The sequence below is a fragment of the Triturus cristatus genome, chromosome 6 (assembly GCF_964204655.1).
Source record: "Triturus cristatus chromosome 6, aTriCri1.1, whole genome shotgun sequence".
NCBI classification, from domain to species: domain Eukaryota; kingdom Metazoa; phylum Chordata; class Amphibia; order Caudata; family Salamandridae; genus Triturus; species Triturus cristatus.
In genome coordinates, this window is record NC_140589.1 from 613,259,580 (window position 1) to 613,283,335 (window position 23,756).

Below are 23,756 nucleotides of genomic sequence, written 5' to 3' on the forward strand. Positions count from 1 at the left end.
AGACTCAACCGCCTTTTTAGGTCGAGCCTAGAGTCAGCAAGCATGCGCGCTCTGCAAGACTTGCTGTACTGGAGTATGGAATTAAAACCCCGCCCACTCTCCGCCCATAATTGTCATTGGCGTGTGTCATTGTCCTTTGTAAATGATGGCTTCTGATTCATAAATAGGCTTGTTAGTCCCTTCTTAGTACCGCCTTGTCTTCATTTGTTACCTCCCATGACGACTGGCCCTTTTACTTCGGTTGTTACAGATTTTGGGGGGGAGGCGGTAGGGGGAGATGCAGGCTGAGACTGGGATTTCTAAAATGGAGGGATTCTTCATCCTCATCCCCTCCCACAAAAAGGCTTGTAGCTTTAGGATTGAATCATCCCAGCAACGCTGGCAGCCTTGCACCATGGTGCAAGGGTGCCTGCTTTGGCAACAAATTGTGCGCCAGTGCAGAGGAAAGCACAGGGATGCGTCAAATTGTTTCAAATATGATGCATCCCTGTGCTTTTAAAATCACGCTGCTCGGCGCAGCAAAATGGTTTGTGGCACAGTGCTGCGTCATTTTGTTGTAAATGAGGCCCAAGATTGTGCTATATAAATGGACAGAAGTGTGAGTGGATTATGGCCTATGTCTGAAGTGGTTTGTGGGGTGTGCATATTACTGAAAACTGCTCAATATGTGTTGTAAAGAAGTGCGCGGCTGTTCCTGCTCATGGCATTACCTAATGTATATGAAGTGGTCTTTAAATACAGTTCAAATTACGTAGAATATGGGGCCAGGAACGTGTCCAGAGATGAATGGTGCTACCCTTGGCAGGTGCAAAGCCGGGGCCACATTTTTGCATACCTGGACCAATTTTTAGTCCCGATCCGACCCTAGAAATCTGTAGACAGTCTCAAGGTCAAAGATTCAAATCTCATTGAGGATAGCCCAGCTTTTCATCCTTCTCATGTTTTCAAAATGAGTGCCACTTACGTGGGCAATAACAACATCTATTATTTACTTGGAGCGAGATTGTATTGTTAATGGCTCATGATACGGGTACTATATAAACTTAAATACCTTTGTGCTTACTGATTTCAGTTATTATCCTTATAAATGAAGGCCCTGTTATCTAGTAATGTCTCCATAGCGCAGTCTACTTAATATTTTTTCACTGCCATGCATTTTTAAACCGGGTGGTATACGTATACGCATATATGCTCGTGTAGTCCGTGGCCCTGGTTTCATTGGAAAGTCCATAGCTGTAAATGTTATTTCAAACATAATTTAGTTCTTCTTAGAATGATGTGCAGCGTAATTCATTAAATGACCACTTGATGGCGATATACTACTGTGTAATGCTTTGAGCTTGTTCGAGGGATCGGTGGAAATAAAGATTGCCCTCATTTAATATTGGCTGTATAGAAGATTGATAGCAATGCAAATGTATTTAGAACAAGGAAAATTGTCACCTTTTGCATCGATTTTTACTAAGCGAACTATATATTATGGAAAGAATACCCACGGATTACTATTGAATTATTTTCCCACATTTAAAATATCTATGCCGTTGAGCTCAGTAACGCAGAAAAAATGTCAACTCTAATGTGTAAAAATCGCTGCATTTTTACAAAACTGTCGATTTTGCCATTGTTTTGCAAATTGTGAAATCCTGGAGGGTCTGTAGAGTGCAGTGGTATAAAATACAGTAGCATAGAGTGGTGCAAAGTGGAGTAGAGGGGCCAAAAGTGGAGTGGTGAATAATGGAGTGGCGTAGAGTGAGGTGGCATAGAGTAGGGTGGTGTAGAGTGCAATGGCATAGATTAGAGTGGTGCAGAGTATAGTACAACGGCGTAGAGTGCAGTGGCATAGAGTAGAGTGGTGTAGAGTGCAGTGGCGTTGAGTAGAGTGGTGCAGAGTAGAGTGGTGTAGAGTGCAGTGGCGTTGAGTAGAGTGGTGCAGAGTAGAGTGGTAGAGTGCAGTGGTATAGAGTAGAGTGGTTCAGAGTAGAGTATAGTGGCATAGACCAGAGTGGTGTAGAGTAGAGTGGTGCAGAGTAGAGTAGAGTGGCGTTGAGTGCAGTAGCCTAGAGTGGAGTGGCGTGACATAGAGTGCTGTGGTATAGAGTGCAGTGGTGCAGAGACGATAAGAGTGACATAGATTGAATTGGCGTAGAGTGCAGTGGCATAGACTGCAATTGTGTAGAGTGGAGTAGCGTGGAGTGCAGTGGTGTAGAGTAAAGTGGTGCAGAGTAGAGCAGAGTGGCATAGAGTGCAGTGGCCTAGAGGAATGCAGTGAGAGGCCTACGTCGGAGCCTCAGTTCAAGTTCTACTGGATCCTTAATCTCTGAAGAGGAGCCACTGTCATGGGTTTTGTCAATGTTTCACAGAAGCACTGCACTGGTGAGCACTGTATTTTGGACAAAGTAGAAGAACGCGGCAGAAACAATGTTTTGATCAGGTAAATCATACTTGGGGGACAAGAAATGATGTTGCAGCATTTTTTATTTGGAAACCACGCAGAATCACAGTCACATTTTATAGTACAAGGATATGTGTATTCTGTGCCACAACAACGGACATATTCACTGTCATAGATTAGCTGATTTGCTTACATTATTGGGCAGGGGGTCAGAGGGAACAGAAGCAACATGGAAGGGGGTTGAGTGGGAGGGAATAGAAGCTACATGGATGGGTATATAGGAGACGAACAGTCTACGCAAGCATCCACATGGAGTGCATGAACCCTGTTGGAAATGGCCCTTTTTGCATGGTTACCCAAACTTGTTGACTTCCTCCTCCTGTTTTTCTGACCTTCTTTTTGTTGGCATTTTCCTGGCTTTAGGACTCTGGGCACTTTATCACTGCTGGTTAGTGCTAATGTGCATGTTCTCCCTCCTCTAAACATGGTACAATTGGTTAACATCTGATTGGCATATTTGGTTTACTTATAAGTCCCTTGTAAAGTGGTACACCATACAGCCTGTAATCTAATTGCTGCTAGTGTTTTGTTCCTTTTGCAAAACAGGGTCAAGTCTGATTTGCATATGGCTGGGTCCAAACTGGGGTGGCGTGGAGCGCAAAAGAACAATGGATCAAAAGCAGTTCTTTGTGACTGGTGGTGAATGTTTGCATTGTTCAGCATACCGTCCATCATTTGTTCCTTTTGCTTATGTCACTCTAAGTGGGAAGGGTATGCCCAGGCGTGGGTCACGCGCTTACTGCGCCACTGAGTTCAGGCTAGCCTGGCTGGTGAGGGGTGAGGCCCTGAAACTGGTCCCAGGATACTTGTTTGCAGTCCAGGGAGGACCTGCCTGGTAGTTCGGGCTGGAGTGTTCCCATGGGGAGCTGTGTCAAGATTGATTTGCATATGGCTGGTTTTCACTGGAATGTCATGGGGAGCAAACCATGGATTAAGGCCTAGATCTCTGTACTGGGGTGAATAGTTGGCATAGTTCAACATTCTGTCCATTAATTGTACTTTTTGCATTTGGCACCCTAGTGGGATGGGTATACCCAGACGTGGGTCCGGTGGTCTCCATGCCACTGGAGTCAAGTTAACCTGGCTGTTGAGGGGCGAAACCCTAAAACCGATCCCAGGATGCTTGTTTCTGTTCCAGGGAGGACCTGGCCTGGCAGTTTGGGCTGGACTGTTCCCATGAGGAGCAATGTCAATACTGATTTGCATATGGCTGGATTTAAACTGGAATGGCATAGGGAGCAAAAAAAGATGGATTTAGGCCCAGATCTCTGTACTGGGGTGAATGTTTGATATTGCTCAACATTCTGTGCATCAATTGTTCTTTTTGCATTTGTCTCCCCGAGTGGGATGGGTATCACCAGACGTGGGTCCCGTGCTCTCCGTCACTACTGATTTACATTAGGTGGGCCTATGGGGCTGATTCAGAGTTTCGCAGACATGTATTTAATTGCATCAGCCAAACTCAATATTCACCCACCTTTTTTTGAGTCAGGCGGACTGCAAGTTTTATGCTGAGAAAGTAAAATGTATTCTGTCGGTGTAAAACTTCCTCCAGTGGCCCAACAGAGTAGCGGCCATCAGAGGTAAGCCACCGACTGTCTGTCTAATTTAGAGTGGACAGCCGGATGGCTTGTTTTTTACTGACTGTTATCGCAAGGTATATCCTGGCAGCAGGAGACAGTAAAAAAAGAAAAAATACCCCCACACCATGGGAGAAAACTCCATGGTGGGGCAGTCATTAGTTTTTTATTTTTCAAAAACAAACTACCGCTTTGTAAGTATATTTTTGACAAATAAAAACCTTTGGAAAAGTTGATGGGGGATCGTTATGTGTCACTGAGCTATCCAGCAAACTTTTCCTAAACTCCACAGGAGCCTCCATGACGGCAGTTCCTGCCAATATATAGAGATGTCCAAGGGGCAGGCAGACATCTCTAAATTTGGTGGGTGAAGTAAAGACAGGGTGACTGATAGAAGGTCATACATCATCCTGTCTGTCTTTACTTTGTCTGTCATACTCTAAATCAGGCCCTCTGCCTAGTGCAAAACAGTGGGCGAAAAACGATGGTTCGGAATGCCACCTGCAGCGCTGGCCAGTGGCAAGCATTCGTTCCATCACCTTTTGGTTGTTTGATTGTCTATAGTATGTCTAGAAGCCTGTTATTGGTGCAGTGTTCCAAACCTACCACTACCAATGTTTGTGAGTTCCAGAAAGTAGTAAGTTTGCATCCATTCAAGGAGTACTTCTGTGGGTGCAGATGTGCTCATTTTTGGTAAACTAGTCACTATATACATCTAAGTTCCTCATGCAAGAAATGAACATGTAATAACCCCTTAGTGAAATCAGGACAACAAGAAAAAAACAACACAGACATAGCAGACCTGACTCAGGAACCCCAGACCCAACTTCCAAACCAAGAAATTATTTATTTTTGGGGGAGGGGGGTGTCACACTCCAAACACCCTCCCTGAAGCCATGTCCATGGGTGTGATACATTCCCAGTGGATGGCGCCAGAGATTTGCACATCCACGGGTGCTGTCTTCTGGCATAAAGTCACCCTTCCTTCAGTACTTATGTTGGGCAGCTTTCATTCAGTTTTGTTTAAGGTGTAGCACTGCTGGTGTAGCACTGTCATTTGGCCTTTGCAGGTGTGGGTCTATAGCTGCATGGTGCAGACCAGTGTATTATTCTGCTGGGATTGTGAGTTGAAAACGCCATTTGTTTGCACAACAGTTACTTTCTTTGTTCTAGTAATTTATTTCAAACAAATAATGTTTTACTTTGCTCATTGTTGGTTGTTGAGTTTTTATTTTTCTTGTAAAATTTTTTAAAGGTGTTTAGTCTTGGGGGTGGGTATAGTAAAATATGGTTTTAGCAAGACGATTTTGCAATGTATAGTCTAGGTGTTGAAATGTAAATCAGATGTTAAACCTTGATGTGAGATTTTTGCTGGTTTGCAAGGTTTGCTTGGTTTTATTGATCTAGTCATGTAGGCGAGTTAGCCCCCTGTTGGGTTGCCAAGACTCTCTTTGACATTTGCAGTTGGGGGGTATATTTACAAGTAAAATGTCAGAGCACTGTGTTAAGCCAAAATTGCCAACTTCACCTCCTATAGTTTCAAAACGCAGGGATGTGCCATATTTTCAAGAATGTGGCACACCCCCGTGTTTCCCCTAGTGCTGCCACTAAATTTAGATGCTTAGTGCCAGCGCAGGTACCTTTGCACCATAGTGCAAGGGTGCCTGCGTTGCAGGGAATAATTGTTCATGTGCAGGAAGGTGTCCCTGCACATAAACAATCAATAATGGTGATTTGTAACTTCTATGTGTGCTGCAGAATGCAGCACATATTAAAGTTTCAAAACGGCATTTTATAATATTGTTTAAGTGCAGGGACACCTTCCTGCACATAAACAATCATTAATGGCAATTTGTAACTTTTATGTGTGTTGCAGATTGCAGCACATATAGATGTTGCAAAACGTCATTTTTTAATGATTGCTTATGTGCAGGAAGGGACACCTTCCCGCACATGAACAATCAGTAATGGCGATTTGCTGTTTTCTATGTGTGCTGCATTCTGCAGCACACATAGAAACAGCAAAAATGAGGAGAAATTATTCATTTCTCCTCATTGTGCTTGTTTAAGACAAGGTATTCCCTGGTCTTATTTTTGGCGCTGCCCCATATTTACGCCACCCTTGTAAATAGGGGGCAGCATCAAAAAGCAATGGGTATTGCGGTCGAATGGCCACAGCAACACCCATTGCCTGCCCCTTTGCTGCAGCAGGCTGCTGCGGTAAGGGGCATATATACAGGAGAGGAATTGGCCTAACGGCTAGGACGGTCGACCTCGAATCTGGAGAACTGGGTTCGAGTCTCGGCAATGACGCTGAACATCGTGTGATTCTAGGCAAATCGATTATTCTCCCCGTGCCTAACAAAAATGAATGTGTCCTCATGTAATGCAACTGGTACTATATAAAGCACTCTGATACCCGATTCGGGTCAAGTTCGCGCTATATAAAACTCTGAAAAAAAAAAAATATATATATATATATACAAGATGGCATTAAGGCACGTTAAGTGGTTTAATGCCACGTTGCAAATATGGAGCAGGGCAATACACCACAGGAACATCCTTAAAAGTGACGTTTCTGTGGCGCAATGCCCTTGTAAATATGCCCCTACGTTTGTTCAATGTGACATTCACTTGGCGTTACTCGGTGCAATTTGGCAATTTGTTTCGTCTATGTCTCTCCTTGTGAGTCCTCAAAACATTTTGCTGCGGTCAAGGCTTTGCTTTCTCGGACCCAAAGATTTCTGAGGAAAGGAAGCGTGTGAGGAGTTTCCCTAGTAACATTCACTTACTGCAATCAAGCCATTATGAATGTGAAATGCTGTCAATCAAAAACGATTTCTGAATATTTAAAACACTAGGCTACAAAGGTGTGTCTTTTTTCTGCAGGAAGAGGAATGTGTTTTTGAGCAAGAAAGAGAGCTTGATGTGCTTTTGAAAAACGAAGCACTGAATTCAAAACAAAGAAATGCTACGTCAAGAGTGCAAAGTAGAATCAACACTAATCAGGTAAGTGGCTCATGTGTATATTCAATCAATCAACTTGGACTTGTAGAGAGAAGCTAATCACCGGCAAGGGTATCCAGGTGCTGAATTCTTACTGGGCTCAGTCGAACAGCCAGGTATAGAGCCCTTTCTGAATTCAGGGAGAGAAGATGATTTCCGGAGGTGCTGGGGAAGGTTTTACAAGGACTTGGCGGTGAGGTAGAAGAAGGAGCGTCCTCCAGCGTAGCGTCGGCGGATTCGCAGAGTGTGTGCGAGGGCGAGGGAGGCGGAGCGCAGGTGTCCGGAGGGTTGTTGGAAGTTCAGGCAGTGTTGAAAACCACTGGTGATTCCTAGTTCAATTGTGCCTCATGTGAATAGAATATATGTTGGCATGACTACAATATAGAATTACAAAAACTGTTTTAACTTTGCTGCATGATTTAGGTCAGCCTTGCATCTCCATAGAGTTATTCAACGAGATTCAAACATTACAACCAGACAGTTTAAAATGTTTTTTCATGTGTTTAATCCATCCATTGATATTTCCTTTCCATCATTTTACAAACTCCTACCCGCAGCCTACAATTCTCCTTGCTTTGAGCTCTGGGCTCACATTCTCCTATGTATGCATAACAAATATTTACTAGCCTTTGGTATTTCAAACAAAGTAAGTATTGTAAACAACAGGCTACAGAAGTGTTTCTTTTGTGGCTCAGCTTGCTGGGGACATCACCACCATGCCGTGCCAATGCTGCCTTGACTGATGCCTGCAATCTTAAACTTTTTGCTTTCTGAAGTGTACGTTTAACAGTATACCCAGACGTGAGTCCCGTGCACACTGCGCCTCTAGATTCAAGCTAGCCTGGCTGATGAGGGGGTGATGCCCCGAAACCAGACCCAGGATGCTTGTTTCTGGTCCAGGGAGGATCTGACTTGGCAGTTTGGGCTGGACTATACCCATGAGCAACAGGGTCAAGACGGATTTGCATATGGCCATGTCTGAACTGGGGTGGCAGAGTGGGCTAAAGAACGGTGATGGATCAAACCCAGATCTGTTGACTGGGTGTGAGTGTTTGATTGGTTCTGATGCTCCGTCCATCACCACCCCCTTTTGTACCGCTTTGTTCGCCATAAGTTGGCAGGGTATCCTCAGACGTGAGTCCCTTGCTCACTTTGCCACTGGATTCAAGCAAGCCTGGCTGAAGACGGCTGAAATGCCAGAAACCGGTCCTAGGAAGCTTGGCAGTGGACCACGCCCCCAACGGGGATGGTTCCAGTCCAGGAAGGACCTGGCTTGGCAGTTCGGGCTGGACTGTTCCCATGAGGCACAGGGTCAAGACTGATTTGCATATGGCTGGGTTCAAACTGGGGTGACGTGGTGAGCAAAAGAATGATGGATTAAACCCAGATCTTTGTGACTGGTGCTGAATGTGTGCATTGTTCAGCATTCCATCCCTTATGTGTTCCTTTTGCTTCTAACAGTATTTGGTAGCATTGCCATTGTTGCTTTAAAATATACATACTGTAACTGCACCATATATCAAGTCCCCGCTGGCATGTCGATTGCTTAATTTGTGCCGGTGGTTGCAGGTGATAGGCACAGGCACTTATGTTTGGTGATCAGGACTTATTTTTCATCATCAGCTTTAACTCTATACATGAGAGAGAAAGGCTGCAATGGGAGAAAGAAGGAAGAAGAGATAGAAAACAAGTAACAACGGGAGAAATCAGGGAAGCAAGAGAACCTGCAAGAGGGAGATAAAATGAAAGTTAGTGTAGAGTGGTGGAAGAAAGAGGCATGATGTGTTATCAAGGCTAGACAGTCTTGGAACTTCCCAATACTGGCATTCTACAGATCCACAGGGATGTACATTTGGGTTCTGAAGAGCACCAAGGGAAACCTGTTGTAATTTACAGTAGCATGCAAATAGGACATTATTAGTCAATCAGATTTCCCATGTGTTAGGGTTTTAGTTTGAGGTTTTTCAAAGTCCCCCAAAGCTCTACCACCTTCCCAAGCAGGGATACCGTTTTGCATCTCTTAATAGTTGCTGTGTACTTGCTCCAAACAATGGCCCCTGATGTACTATGTCAGTTTCCAAACCAGGGATATCTAAATTGCACACTGATTAATTTATCAAGGGGGATGTAATTTGCAATACAACCTATGTACTAATAGGTCCATTTCAAAATTCTAATTTGCAGAGGGTCAGAAAACGCCTGCCTAATAATGAATACTAAATAGGCAGATCACAATTTATGACCCCCAGTGATATGCTGCAAAGGCAAGGATGGTGGTCTGCTGACGACAGTAGACCATGATCCTTGTATTTTTTTTCTAAAGCAAAAAACACGTTTCTTGTTTAGGAACCAATCGGGTGAACAAGCAGTGGTCCCTTCAGCCATGACTTCCTCCCCCAAGTCTGTCTATGATTCCCAAATGGTGAAGCTGTCCCCAGGAAACACCTTTCCCTTTGTTAATCAGTTACCAACCACTTGAGGTCTCAGTAATTGTACAGTGGTTTACAACTGCAATTTCGGTCACAACGTATAATACATGCCCCTGTGACTCCCAAATACATGGTGGGTTCATTTTTCATGCCCCCTACTATTTGTGATTTACCTTAGGTCATAAAGCCATTTTGCAAGTAAGACTGACTCATAAAAGGGGTTTTGTACATAGCAAGGTGTCACAGTGGTACTGTTCTTGTGCATTGGCAGCTTTGAATATTTTACTAGCAGGTGCCGGTGAGAGATTGCCTGCTTTGTCATACTGCAGTACTGTCCCATATGAAACAACTGTACCAGTGTTTGTGGGTCTGGCTACAGAGGGCTTTGACTGCCTGAGCCAGCATCTCCAAGCAGTTCTTATAGAGATTTCAGACCATAGAGGATGCCACTGCATGACTCATACCATACCTTCCACGGCGCACCCACATCTCACCCCACATCAGAGAACTCCAGCGGCTCCCCATTCACAAATACAGCCAATTGGAACTTCCCACGCACACATACAAAGCCTTACACAACACTAGTCCAGCATACTAGAACAGTTGAATACACTATTTCCAGCGTGCCTGACACCTCAGCCTCACTTGCACACATCCCCAGCATTCACAAAAGCAGAACAGGAGACCGCTCATTCTCATACATCGCTCCAAAAACAGGGAGCAGCTTCCCTCAGCACATCTTGAGTTCCGCAGAAAGGTGTAGACCTGGCTCTTCGAATAACTCTATGGGGACCACTCTGCCATACTCCTGCTGAACCGCCAGGATAGCCTCATGGATGATTATTGTATTTTACAAATTTGCATAACATAACATGACATAAGATAGTGAGAAGGGGGGTTGGGCCAGCTTCCTTCAGGCATTGACTTGTTTAGGTGAGCTCCTTCAGGCCTTAACTCTATGGAGCGTTTGTTATGTTTTGGTATCAGCCCACAGCATTTCTAGAATGTTGACATTATTTGCAGATTGCATTGGTGATAGTATTTTGCCCCATAGTTGAAACTGGTCTAAAAGTGCCAGCACATAAGCATTCTGATATTACTTTATCTTACTGTTTATTGTACCATGCAAGCATCAGATGAGCTAGATACTGGCCACAGCAGCTGCCAGGATTTGCTGTTAAAAAATGTGTACACACTAGAGCATTAAAGATTGGCCAGCAGAACATGTATTTGTGGTTGGCAAGATGTCATATTGCAGCACTTCTTTTGCCATTCTCAATATGGCTTCTTGTTAACTGACTCGGAAGACAACTGTCACAAACCTAGTTCTCATCTTACTAGAAAACAGAGTTGATTGATCGACCAGCACCACTGCTCCCAGAGTCACCACGATGTCAAGACACAAGCAGACATAAACTGTGGTGTCAGAGGGGCCATTTAGATGACACTGACCAGGAGGGTGCTGTAGAGAGGCAGAAGGATAAGTCAAAGCAACAAATGTCCTAGAGTCAATAGAAGCGACCAGGAGCTGTGTCTGAAATAGATATGTGGAAAGCACTAAGCATCACAGAAGAAGGAAACAAACACCTGAAAAAGCAAAGATAACCGAAAGCCTGAGAGGGGAATCCCAACAGAATAAAGGAAATGGCCAAAAAAGCAATACATCTTGCTAAGAAACATGAACTGAATCAGGAAAGTAGCCAAGTTGTGAGAGCACAGAATAGAGTTAGTAAAAGTGATAGAATAGCAACCAGAATCTCGCAACAGGACAGAGGAAAGTGTCTTACAACAGGACAAGGATAAATGTCTCACAACTGGAAATGGCAGAAAGAAAGGGCGCACCAAGCCACCGATATCGTGCTGATCCTGTTTATGCTGTGATTGCAATCTCTCTCTGCTGTGAGCATAGGCTCTGGTCTGTATGAGTGAAGGCGCTCTGTCTGTTTTGAGCATAGGCACTATGTCTGATGAAAGCGCAGGTTCTATGGCCCTCATTTGGAATTGGGTGCAGTTGTGGGTGCGGTTGTGGTTGTGTGTGTGTGTGGTTGTGCGTGTGGTTGCGTGTGTGCGGTTGTGGTTATGTGTGCGGTTGTGGTTGTGTGTGGGGTTGTGGTTGTGTGGGGGGTTGTGGTTGTGTGGGGGTTGTGGTTGTGTGGGGGGTTGTGTGTGTGGTTTTGTGGCTGTTGTGGTTGTGTGGCTGTTGTTGTGTGTGGGTGGTTGTGTGTGTGTGTGGTTGTGTGTGTGTGTGGTTGTATGTGTGGTTGTGTGTGTGGTTGTGTGTGGTTGTGTGTGTGTGTGTGTGGTTGTGTGGTTTTGGGTGTGGTTGTGTGTGTGACTAATACTAAAAGCATATCAAAATAAAGGAACACAAACATCGAGTTTGTGGAAAGAGAAAGCACATTGTAAGTCAAACGGGTGCAGCAAAGCATTAACACAACAACATGTTCTTTGATGTTTGATGTTCTTTGAACGATAACATCAAAGGGGTGCCGCAAAAGTGATCGGGGCGAAAGTGATCGCGGGCGCTTAATGAGCATGATGAGGTTTGCCATATGGTGCCTCTGCTCCTATGCGTGCGCCCGCGCACATGCACTGTAGATCTAGGCTGACCATGGTATCATTTTTTTAGCCCTCACTAAAAGTCTCGCAAGACCAGCGCATGCACTGGGTCAGGCTAAAAATGAAACAAAGACTGTCAGCACGAAACAGGTAATATTTCGGGCCACATGTCTGTTATTGGGGGGAGGGGGGGCGTGAGTAAACTCTACTCGTCTTGCATTGTAGCTGCAACCAAGTCCAGGATCAGCAATATTGTTTGCGTTATTCGGTGCCAAACGACGGATACCATTCTTCCTGAAAACTACATCCTTGCCACTCTGGATCACTTACAAGTAGTTACTTCTTCCTCTCCGCAGAAACACTAAGTTACATAATGCAGTCTGGTGACTAAAGCTAATTTTTAGTACAGGTGGTGCAGTTGGTTCCATACTACAGCAGATGGCGCCGCTTCTTGCATTCTGTGAAAGCCACATCACTCAATGATCTTGTGGTTGCACAGACCAAGAAAACAACTCATCAAGCAGGACTTTGTTGGGCCCAGGCCTCTTTCAAATGGACTGAAGTCTCAGCTGAGCCATAATTGAAGGGTAATGTCTCTGAAGAAGTATTTTTAATTATCTTGAGGTCACACAATTCCATGCATAGTCTATTCCAGATCTTCCATCATCCCGCATGAACCTGCCTCTGGGTGAACAGGACCAGGGGGCTCAACCCTGCAATGCCAGCCCATAGGATCAGACCGTTACTAGTATGGGGGCTAGTATTTTTTGCAAGATTTTAAACTATTCCACACCAGGAGCCAGGTAAGAGCTTTAAAAAGCAGGGCGGTATGCTTCAATTTAAGTTTGAAACAGTTTAGGTGCCTGTCTACAGAGTTTGTAAGTTCATGGGATTTCTTGGAACCTGCGTAGATAGTGCAGTAATGCAGAAACATCACAAAGACAAATGACTTGCATCTAGTCAGCCAACTGAATGATTATCATGATCCTGCTCAGAAGACACTGGTGAAAGTTGGTGTTCAACCACAGTTGGAATTAGATTTCTAAAAGATCGACCAAACCGCAATTTCAGATGGGGTGTGGTTGTTCTCAGTTCCTTCAGTCCGTTGAATTGCTGTTGTCCTATTGCACCACTGAGGATTTTAGCCTCTGGAAGAGTTGGAAGCAGCGCCCCTTCTTGCAGGTATACGCTCTTCAGGAATGGGAGGAGTTTGAGCAACCCCAAAGACCATCAGAAGCAGGGTGGAATTTGAGGTCACCTGCTTATACTTCAAACTGAGAGTTTACCCTAGCCAAACCCAACCAGCTCACTAACATTATGAGAAACCAGTAGGGCCCACACAAGACAGTTAACTTGGGGAAAAGCAGAATGGATTAAAATGTACAGCCTACAGTGGGATGGGAATTAATGGCAGCACTAAAGAATCCTCCTGCGCACCAAGGAATCCTGAATGCATGCACACTGGGGGTTGAGACTCTTGTACTTTGATGGTAAAGGGCAAACATTCAACCTGAACAAGAAGACTAGGGGGTTTGCTCCTTCTGCTGCTGCTTCCAAAATTAATGAAACAAACATGCAGCCAAAGAAGGGGTTTCAAAACAGCTGCATACTACAGTAGGATTGTGCCACCTAACACTATTAGCAGGAGCGGATAAACGTTACAGTAGACAGAAAGCCCCAATGAACAAGGAAACGTGGATCTGCAAGCCACAACCATCCTTAATGCTTGCACCCTGCCACACATGGAGAACCCCTTCTGAGACCACTTCTCAAAGTCCCGTCTCATCTGAGCCAACAATGGATCCAAGTTGTCTGAGATCATCCCCTCCAACTTCTGTTGACCTGGATCCCCAAGTATTTGAGAGGCGAGGGCTGCCAATGGAAAGTGTAGCCCTGGATGGCTGCCTTTGTGTTTAGCTACAAGTGGGAAGGCCTTTTCCCAATTCACCTTGTAACCAGACAGGGTTGCAAATCCATGAATAATTTCCAGCAGGGCCGGTAGGAAGTAGTTGAGGTCTGTTAGAGTAAACAGGACATCATGCACATAAAAATTGATTTTGGAGAAGCCGTCCACGGGCGTGGGCACCCACAATACTGGGTGAATCATGAATAGTAGAGACCAAGGGTTCCATGACTATGAGAAACAAGGGGGGCACCCTTAGTGGGTGCCGCTCTGGTTCAGGAAAGGGTCTGAAAGGTTTCCCTCCCCCCTCCCCCCCCCCCCAGTTAACTTGAGCTGTTGGACAATCCTACAGCAGATGCACCACGGCAATTAATTGGTATCCCAGACCTAATCGTTCCAGGGTGGTGAAGAGGTAGTTCCAGTCAATGCAGCTGAACGCTTTTTCGACATGTTGAGAAGAGGAACCTCATCAACTGGGAGGTCCATGGCTGTCCAAAGGGTGTGGGCATTGTCACACAGGTGTATCCTGGCACGAATCCAACCTGCGTGTGGTGAATCAGGAAGGGGATGACCTTGCTTAGGTGCATTGCCAAGATGCTGGCAGGATTTTAATTTTGCGGTTTAGCTAAGAGATGAGCCTAAAGCTGCCACACAGGGGAAGACCTCTACCAGATTTAGGTAAAACCTTGATCACCACCTTGTTGGAGGGACCCCAGGGAAGTAGTCTGCTCTGCCTCCCGAAAGGCAGCAGGGAGGGAGTCAACCATCTCATCACCTGACCATCTGTAAAAATCCACTGAAAAGCCATCCTGGCTCGGCGTCATATGATATGGCAGTTTGGAGATGGCAAGTGCCATCTCCTGACTGATCTCCCCCACCAGGAGCCCCTACTCTTGTCTGACAGGCAGGGGAGGTTCACTCCCCTCAAGAAGGTGGTCATGTGGTCCACACCAGCGAGTAATAGACTTCTGAGTTAATGCACCACATACAGCCCAAGAGGCTAGAGATTTGAGCAGACATTCAGGTAAGGAGCCTAAACATACAATCTTGAGCCTTTAAACACCCAATGAGTGCCTTTGGTAATGACCAGTGTTACATTAAATCAAGTGCTCAGTAAAATGGTGCACGCATCCAGCCAGCTTACTGCTTGCTAAGCTTGGCTCACTTCAATCCAAGTAAATATTTGATGGCTAGAGGAGCAGACGCCAGAGTAGGTCAGTCTAAGTAACATGTGGGCAGAAGTGATTGCAGCGAGATTCTTAGATGGGACCTAGACAGGTTGTTACTAATTTGGACCCACGTTAGAAACACCCATCAAACTCATCTTCCCAGGGTTAATGGTATTCAGGTGCTTCTAATGGTCCTAGAAAAAACTAAAATATAGATATACACACACTTACGATTTCACTGTGGAAGACAGTGTAAAGGAGACTCCGCAACCTACAGGACAGAAAAACAAATTAGCAAAGCAGAAGACAGCCATTCGCAAGTATAGGGCTCAAGCACCATCATACAAGATTTTTAGGAGGACACACATTACAGAAACCTAGCACGTTTTGTCACAAAAAAATATCTACCGAGCACAGCTATACCAAACCCTCTATTCCTGCAGAAAATCCTGTTATACTCCCTGATCAAACACCAAAAACGAGACTGTAAACTGAATAGTAATTCCTCTTAGAAATTAGCTTCAAATAAAAAACAAGTCGAAGATTATAAGCCGAAACAGCATTGTAAACACTCACCTCACACTAATGACAGACAATTGTTTCACTGCCCATAAGGAAACGGGGACAAGCCAAGCCTCACACTTGGACCACTGCTGAACCGACTCAAATACCACTAGATTTCCCTCTCTGGGAAAAACTGGAGCTCTCCCAAATAAGAACCTCCTGGTTACCAGTTCTGCAAAAACTAACCGACCTGGCCATGTCTTCCCAACACCAAGGAAAGGAACAATAAATGCCTCCAGCCATACTCCTCCCATCTCCCACCCTGTACAGTTCTAAACAAATACATTACATGCGATACTCTAAAGCTGGTTCAAGATTTAAAGGACCCTGGTAACCCATCATTCAATAAAAGGCCTAAAAATTCAAACCTCAGCTCACAGAAGCTTCCAGCCTGAACAGGATTCCAGGCGCCTCCCTTGCGTCTGAACAGCTATGCTTCCCTGCGGAAACGAGAAGGGGACGAAAAACAGGGTCAGAACAAACCACATTTGCCACAGTCATCAAAAGATACTGCAGGCGCCATGAGAGAACCTAGTTTAATTACAGCCTCCTTTCACTCTTTATTGGTAGACACACACACCCAAACACAATGCCTGTGTTGAAGTGTGTTTTTTATTTTTATAAATGGAAAGTCTCCGTGGCCTGCAGGAATACCCAGTCATTAACCTCCCTCGATGCTCTCGAGACTGCGATCCATGCTCCGTGAAGAGTGCATTTAGACAAACCCGCTCCAATACCTTTGAAACCAGCGTTTCCAGATTTCACCCGCCTCTAGGATCGAAGAGGGCGGCGGGCCAGTATAAGAAAATGTGGTTATAACATATCTCTAGACTAGGCCCAACATCCCGGAACAAAAAAAACAAACAGAAAAAAACCCACACACACACGCACACACGTTCAGACTTCACTGGAGACCCCCGTAATAAAAGGACTCCATCAAGACCTTACGGATAGTTTTTGTAAAACGGTAGAATATTGTATAATAGTGTTGACAAACCCACCCTTTTAACCATGGCCAGGCGATAGAGTGAGGTAAACTCACCTGCTGCTACACCGCATTCTGTATAGGCGCCAAACGCCAGTCAAAGGGCCGAACATCCCTGTAAATCACAGATGACCCTCTAGTTAAGAGTGGAGGCAATATTCCATACTAGGTAAACTTATGTTTGGTGTCTAACTTACCATGTGCGGGTGCCACAAGCCGTGGTTTCGCAATAAAACGCCTGCAGAGTAGACACCGGAGAGGGAAAGGCGGGAACAGCTATCATTTTATAGTCAGTTTAGGGGCCGTGTGGAATGCCTACAGAAGCCCAACTGAACCACCGGAGGACAACACTGCGTTTAAACAAGTAGAATAAGTGTTCCTGTGTGACAAAAGTACTGACGAAAGCACATTCCCTGTTAGCTCCCACCAACAGGTATTAGCCCACTGCACTAACGCATTCCAAGAGATAACCTACGCTTGCATATACAAAAACCCTGAAAACGATTTTGAAGTGGTCAAGTGTGCATTCCGGAAATAAAAAGTATTTTTTCAAACGTGGGGAACTAGAAAGTTAAGAACTAATTGGAAAAGATAGCGAAATACCTAACGGTGCACTAGGAAAATAAACAAGCGGTCTTCAACATGGACACGGGCAGAGTGAGTGGGCGCGCGGCTGCAAAAGTGAAAGCAGCTGCAGCGTCCACACGCTTAATAACCCGTGAAAAGACACATGGCGGCGGCGCGCGTGCACGCTCGCGTGAACGCAAGCGCTAGGCCAGCCAAAGCATGGGGTAGCACTTTGAAAACCCACCTACTAAATGTCTCGCAGACCAGCATGCGCTGGTGCAGCGAGACCTAAAAAAGGAGAGGTTGTGATCTTAGAAATGAGTTGTGGGCAATTTGTAGAAATACATTAATAGATACTGAAGCAAAAAAAATCACGTGACTTAGAGAAGGTTGTGCTCAGAAAAGAGCGACATGCAGAGGATGGAAAGGAAGATCCATTTAAATTGAAAATGGAGCTGTAAATACCAGAGGTTTTAATTAAAGGTCAGTTTTCCATGTCAGATTTTAGGAACCTACAGGAGATCCCATGTAATTTATGGATGCAAGACTGTAGAAAGAAACAACAATATGTGCATATACTGCAATATCTCATGTGTTTGGATTTCCAGTTATTGGTGTTCTCTAGAAATTGTGTGATCAGTGGAAAAGGTGACCAGGTGCAGCTCAGGAAGACCAGCTTTCTGTCCCAACTGAACATGCAGCAATGTTAATTGACCCACTTGTGTGGGAACTTGACTACTACCCATAGTGGGCTCTTAGGCCACCAAATGTAGGAAATCCAGTGCTTAATGTGTGCCTGGCGGGTGCAAGTGGTGGGTCCTGGTATTCATATTAAGGGACTAGAACGTATTTTCCTAATTTAAACTTTGTCTTTCAGCGAGAAATCAAGAAAAGGGAGAAAGAAGAATGAAGCGAGAAAACAGTGACAACGGCAGAAAACACGGATGAAAAAGAACATGTTACAATAAGACTTAAAGAGAGGAAGCGTAGCATTAGGATTTCCGGTTATTGCTTGAAACTGACAATCAGTCCCCTAGAAAAACCTAGCAATGAGTTTTCCACATAATTGCTGCGACCTAGTTATATGCGCTCAGCCTACGACATGGACATGGAGACCTTAAACATCCCTTTCTGACCAGGAAGTTTATGTGTTTCAGGGTTTATTGCTAGTCTGTATGGTTTGTTTGAGAATTAATGTGGATCTAATTAAGTGATTTGAGTTGATGGTATGAATTTAGGGGTGCACTGAAGATTATAATTTTTGTTGGGTAAATAAATATATAACTGTTCGTGCATTAATGAAATGTATAAAAAAGAAATAATATGAAAAAAAGATTTGGTAATAATATGCATGTTTTTTTAAGAAAAACGTTCTTGTCACTTGATACTATTGATGAAAACAAGTATAAAGTATTCAGCAAAATTAATTAAAAAAAGTCTTATTTACTACAATGTTGGTGTTGAATATATAATGACTCACAAAATATTCTTGGATTGCCTAATGGAGTAGTTTTAGCGCAAATGTTAAAGCAATAGAGGTCAAGTGGGACGTTGTACAATAGTATTGTTGTTGTAGTTGTTCCCCTTTTCTCCCAGACCTAACTGATCCTTAGAGGCGGTCCCCTTTCACAGTAAGCAGCCTAGGTATTCAGCATCCTCAGCATTAGGCAGCACCTCCTGCATGCTCCTACTAAACACTTTGGGACCCTCCCCTCATTTTCTTTAAACAAGCAATTGCAGTACAGAGTAAATCTTTGGTCATCTTCGTTATGTCCGCATCTCCCAAATTTTTTGTGGCAGTACACTAAATTCTTCATGTCATGTGGCAAAAATTGGCGGTAATTACCAAATTTAGGTGCATACTCCAGTGTTCTGTCATAAGTCTGTTTTGCTGCTCATAAGCTTGCCTGACTATATGAGTTTTAAAAGCTTGGTGGAAGCAAATATGATTTTTGGGTGGACAAAGGTTGCTTGGTAGGACTTTCCAAAGCATTGGAGCTAGTGCTGAAAGCCTAGATCCCACACCCCAATATTAGAGTTTGTTCTGCACGGGATATTGAATCTATGAGCATATGCCCGGTGGAGAGCTTCTCTTGATTATTGAACTGTTCAATTCAGATGGAGGACCCTTTCCTGCATTGACCTTCTTTGGTACAGTCAGTGCATTTAACTGAGTATTCTGTTGAACAGAAAACAGTTGGGGACTGCTGCATGCAGTCCCTCCACTTTTACACAGGTTCATTGGTTTTCAGCATTTGCAGATGAGAGACTTTCTGGTTGAGAAATTTTATGTAAAGAAAATTGTGCATATAATCAAGAATTGCGACCATAGAATGCTGTAAGATGACCTACTCGAGAGTACCTGTAAAGAATAAGCTGTAAATAGGCATTTGGGAGAATATTTGGGAGAGTGTCATCAGCAAGTGGTCAAGTAAATTTAAAAGGTCCCTTTTTGTTTTATTTTAGGCGATGTCCCCAAAAGAACTGTCTAATGCTGGAGTCATTGGAATTGAAGACATATGGTCTGATGGGATCCAGCCAGAAAGTGTGAATTATTTCAATGACTCATTTGTGGATAAGGATCATGCACTGGCAGGCCCAGGATGCATGATCTTTGAAGTCAACCGAGTAGCTACAAAAGCACAACACTCCAGCAAGTTGCTGGTGGAACTTAAGGAGCTCTATGCCATTGAGCTGAAAATTTGGGATGAAAATCTGAAAATTGAACAACTCCGTGAGCTTGAACAAAGAGGGAAAGTGAAAGACCACACATCTTTTCTTCACCAAACAAAAGACCGACTATCTTTTTTGGCGGAACTGCAGAGGGAGAGAAATGAGGTCGAAGAACTGGAACAGAGCTTAGCAAAGGAGGATTTAATAAAGAAGAGGAAACTGAGAAAAATGCCTGATGTGAACAAAATAAAAAGCCATCATAAACATTTTATGTCCAAATCTAGTTGCATAGCTGCTTCAAAACCTATTATTTCTTTAGCGGGCTGTCTGGATGCACCTTCATCCAGGAAGTGCTCTTGCTCTAAAAAATGCAAGGGGCCCAAAGGTGGTCATGATCAAAGCTCACATAAAGCAGACATGCCTGACTCTGTCAATACTACAACACAACAGATCGAGAATAAACCAGTTAACCAAGAAGATAATCACATGGACATTCTAACCAGCACTGCATGCAAACAAGAAAGCAGAATAGTAGAAGGCAGTGTGTACAATGCAAAAGATGTTCCCAGCACACTCAATAGCATTGTAAAAGGTAACATAAGGACACCACCATCACCTGTTGAAGACACAAACAAATATGTTACTGATAAACGTTGTGGTCCCATTGTAAAACCAAGAAGAGGAGTGGTTGGAAAACCTTGCACTCCTATAAATAAAAAGCAGGGATTCCCACTTTGCAATAACTTAACACCTAAAGACCATGCAATTCATGAACCTTTGCACATTTGTAGAGCTCAAGGTAACCTCAAAAGAAATGAAGTAAGTCCTGAAGTCACAGGTGATGTTTCATCATTGCATCTTCCAAAAGAAGACACGTTCCCAGATATTGACTATGACCCTAAATGTAGAGGCACTGACACTAGTACTGCATGCAAGTACCAACAAGAAAACAATAATTGCAACTCCCTTGAAAAATCTGTTACTAATGAAAATGGTGAAGTTGCTCATAGCTCACGGGATGGGTTAGATCTAAAGTACCTGACCACAAGTACAGAGGGCACCTTGCCGCAAGTCATCGAGAAACAAGAGCCTTTGAAAGACACTCCCAAAACAATGTGTGATCGGACTAATATAGAAGATAGTCATTCCAGCCAAGGCCTTCCAGAACATTCTAAGGAAGGTGCCTGCTTGAATTTAAAGGAACGAGAAGTGAGAGATCCACCCGAAGACTCCACTGATGGATTTTCTTTAAAAATGGCCCCAAAAACACCAGTTCCAGAAAGATCTCACTTGCAAGTATCCTCTTTGAAGGTGATTTCTTTTTATTTTTTATAATTGTTAAAGTTTACTTGAAGTCTAAGTTAGACCATACACATGTAAAAGGGACATATTACCATAGGTTTAGCACATACTTCTAAATGCTGTTGATTTTTTTAATATAAATTTATACCTGTATAGAATATTTGAGTGCTGGAGCAAACTAGTCTTGGTGCAGTCGTCAATGGATACCAAGTTCTTCAGTAATGGAATTACAGATGCTGTAGATTAACTAGAACTTTATAATGGGACATGAAATAAGTTGTGGTGTTAGAACTACAGAAGCGCCATGCCATCTTATGCAGCAGCAGGTTTAGCAAAGGTCCTTCAACATGAAGTATTGGAAGTTGGCGGAAAAAAAACCCCATAAAGGAACGATTTTGCTCATTTCTCATCAGGGAGTTTAAGACTGAGTGAGGTCACTACATCTACATAACAAATCCTGATCAGCATAATAATTGGATCCCTCATGCTGACAGACAGTAGTAATGACAAAAGTAATGACAAGTATCGCCAACTCAGCGATGCAGTTCGCAGCAAGGTAAATTGTTTTATTTATTTAATTACTTACCTTACTCCTCTCCCTTCGTATGCCGGACTCTACTTACCCCCCACCATGCCCCTCCCCCACACAACCCCACCCCATCACCCCGCAGCACTCCCTCCGCAAGCCGCCACTGTAAAAACTGTTGACCCAAACCTACAAACTCCTAGGGATTCATGTACACATTTCTGAGTGCTGTTAGGAGCTGTATGCAGGTGCACCTTCACTGCACTCAATAATTGATTCTATTAACCTTTTGAGGACATCCTGGCTCCAAACCTGGAAGTGATGATCTAAACATATTGCTAATGTGGGCACGCCCCTCCCTTGTATGATTTATTCATAGAGTACATTCATAAAGATGACAAGGGTGCCAAAGTTTCACAGCTTCTGCTAGCAGAAAGCGGAGTTATGTTTCCTTTTGCTTAGCTCCCACCAAGCAAAAGCCAAACAGCTACCTCCTGAGGGTTGGCACCTTGGGAGGGACCAGGAGCCGGCTCTTGGGAGTGGCAATCCCCAGGGCCACCCATGGCTCCATGAGGAGAGCTGTGCTGCGCCCCTCCAATATAATACTTAGCCACGGGGAGGTCGCAGTCCCCTGGGCGGCTGGGGAGGCCGTATGGGCCCCCCCCGTATTCACACTAAATGTTTTGCCCTGGGGAGGTGGCGGTCCCTGGGGCTGCAGGGTGAGCCGCACGCCCCCCCCGGATTAATTTTATATATTTGGCCCCGGGGAGGTGGCGATCCCTTGGGTGTCGACAAGCGTGCCCGCTTATACATCTTTAAGTGCCCCGGGGAGCTCACTGGGGCTGTGGGGGGCAGCGCGCCCTCTGTATTTATTTATAGACATTTGCCCCGGGAGGTGGTGGTCACGGGGCATGGGGGTGTTGTGTTGGCACCCCCCATATACATTGAAAGCAGTGCCCAGGGGAGGTGGGGGCCCCAGGGCTTTTATCAGCCCTAGAAGGGGGGCCCTATGCGCCCCCTCCTATTTTTGGGGGATGCCCCAGGGCCATGGCACACTCTGGCAGGTTATTTAAATGTAAGTGCTTGTTTTTCTTCCTGCAAATATTGCGGCAATGTTTTCAAGAAAAACTTTTTTTTTGTCCTGGCCGTGCCCCACGGAGTCCCGAAGACTTGGGGGTCAGGGTATTCCTGCCCTGCCCCATTTTCTTTTTTTAAATGTTTTTTGTGAGTCCCAAGATGGCTGCCAACACTTCCTGGTTGAAGTGTTGGCAGCCAATTAGAGCTCTGCATTTCCCTGCACAAGCTTGTAATTGTTCGCGGAGTAGTCGCAGCCACAGATCTCTATTCTTTTCCCTTAAATTTCTCAACTGCTGAATGGATTTACACCACCATCTATAACAAAAAGCACACTCTGCGGATCAAAAGCTAGCTTTCTGCCAAATTTGGTGTAATTCCATTCAGCGGTTTGGGCAATAGTCGTGTTCAAAGCTCTTATGCGAATTAACTTTGGAAATGCACTTTTTTTGACCTCCCCTTTTTCCTCAGCCCCCGCTTGACGAAACTTTCCTTGTAGAACAAGATTCTTTTTGGGGAAAATTTCATGAAGAATCGTTGACTGGTGCCAAAGATATGGGCAAGTCAAAAAATGCTTTTCCTATGGAAACATGGTCCTGACTATAACTACCTACTATTTGTTTACACACATTCAGACATTGAAATTGCCATCAAAAGAACGTTTTTTAAACTTTTTATATTACAAACTTATACACCTTCATTTGGCATTTTGGAGGAGTAGAAGCAATTGAATGAGCATTAATTGGACTAAATCCCACAACAGCCAAAAAAGCTGTTTTCCTTAGCGGATGTGGAGATCTCCCCCTCCACTGCAAAGACATCCAATATAAGTAGAAATCTAAAATCCTGTCCTACAGTTACAAGTAGTAACTTTATGGTCATAATTGTAGTTGTAAGCGTTTCCATCCTCTTGTGTAAGGAAGTGGAGACTTTTAAATCCTACTACTAGGCAGATATTTCCACACAG

General features: G+C 44.3%; 1 protein-coding gene across 1 annotated transcript in view; it reads left to right on the top strand.

Moving 5' to 3' along the window:
- The window catches only part of LOC146817631 (uncharacterized), a 289,744-nt gene extending 268,522 nt beyond the window's left edge, over positions 1 to 21,222 (top strand). The window contains exons 16-18 of the mRNA XM_085609647.1: positions 6,922 to 7,041; positions 8,788 to 8,790; positions 19,681 to 21,222. Of these exons, the coding sequence (XP_085465773.1) occupies positions 6,922 to 7,041; positions 8,788 to 8,790; positions 19,681 to 21,222 (1,665 nt within the window). The remainder of the gene's footprint in view (positions 1 to 6,921; positions 7,042 to 8,787; positions 8,791 to 19,680) is intronic.
- Positions 21,223 to 23,756: the final 2,534 nt, after the last annotated feature.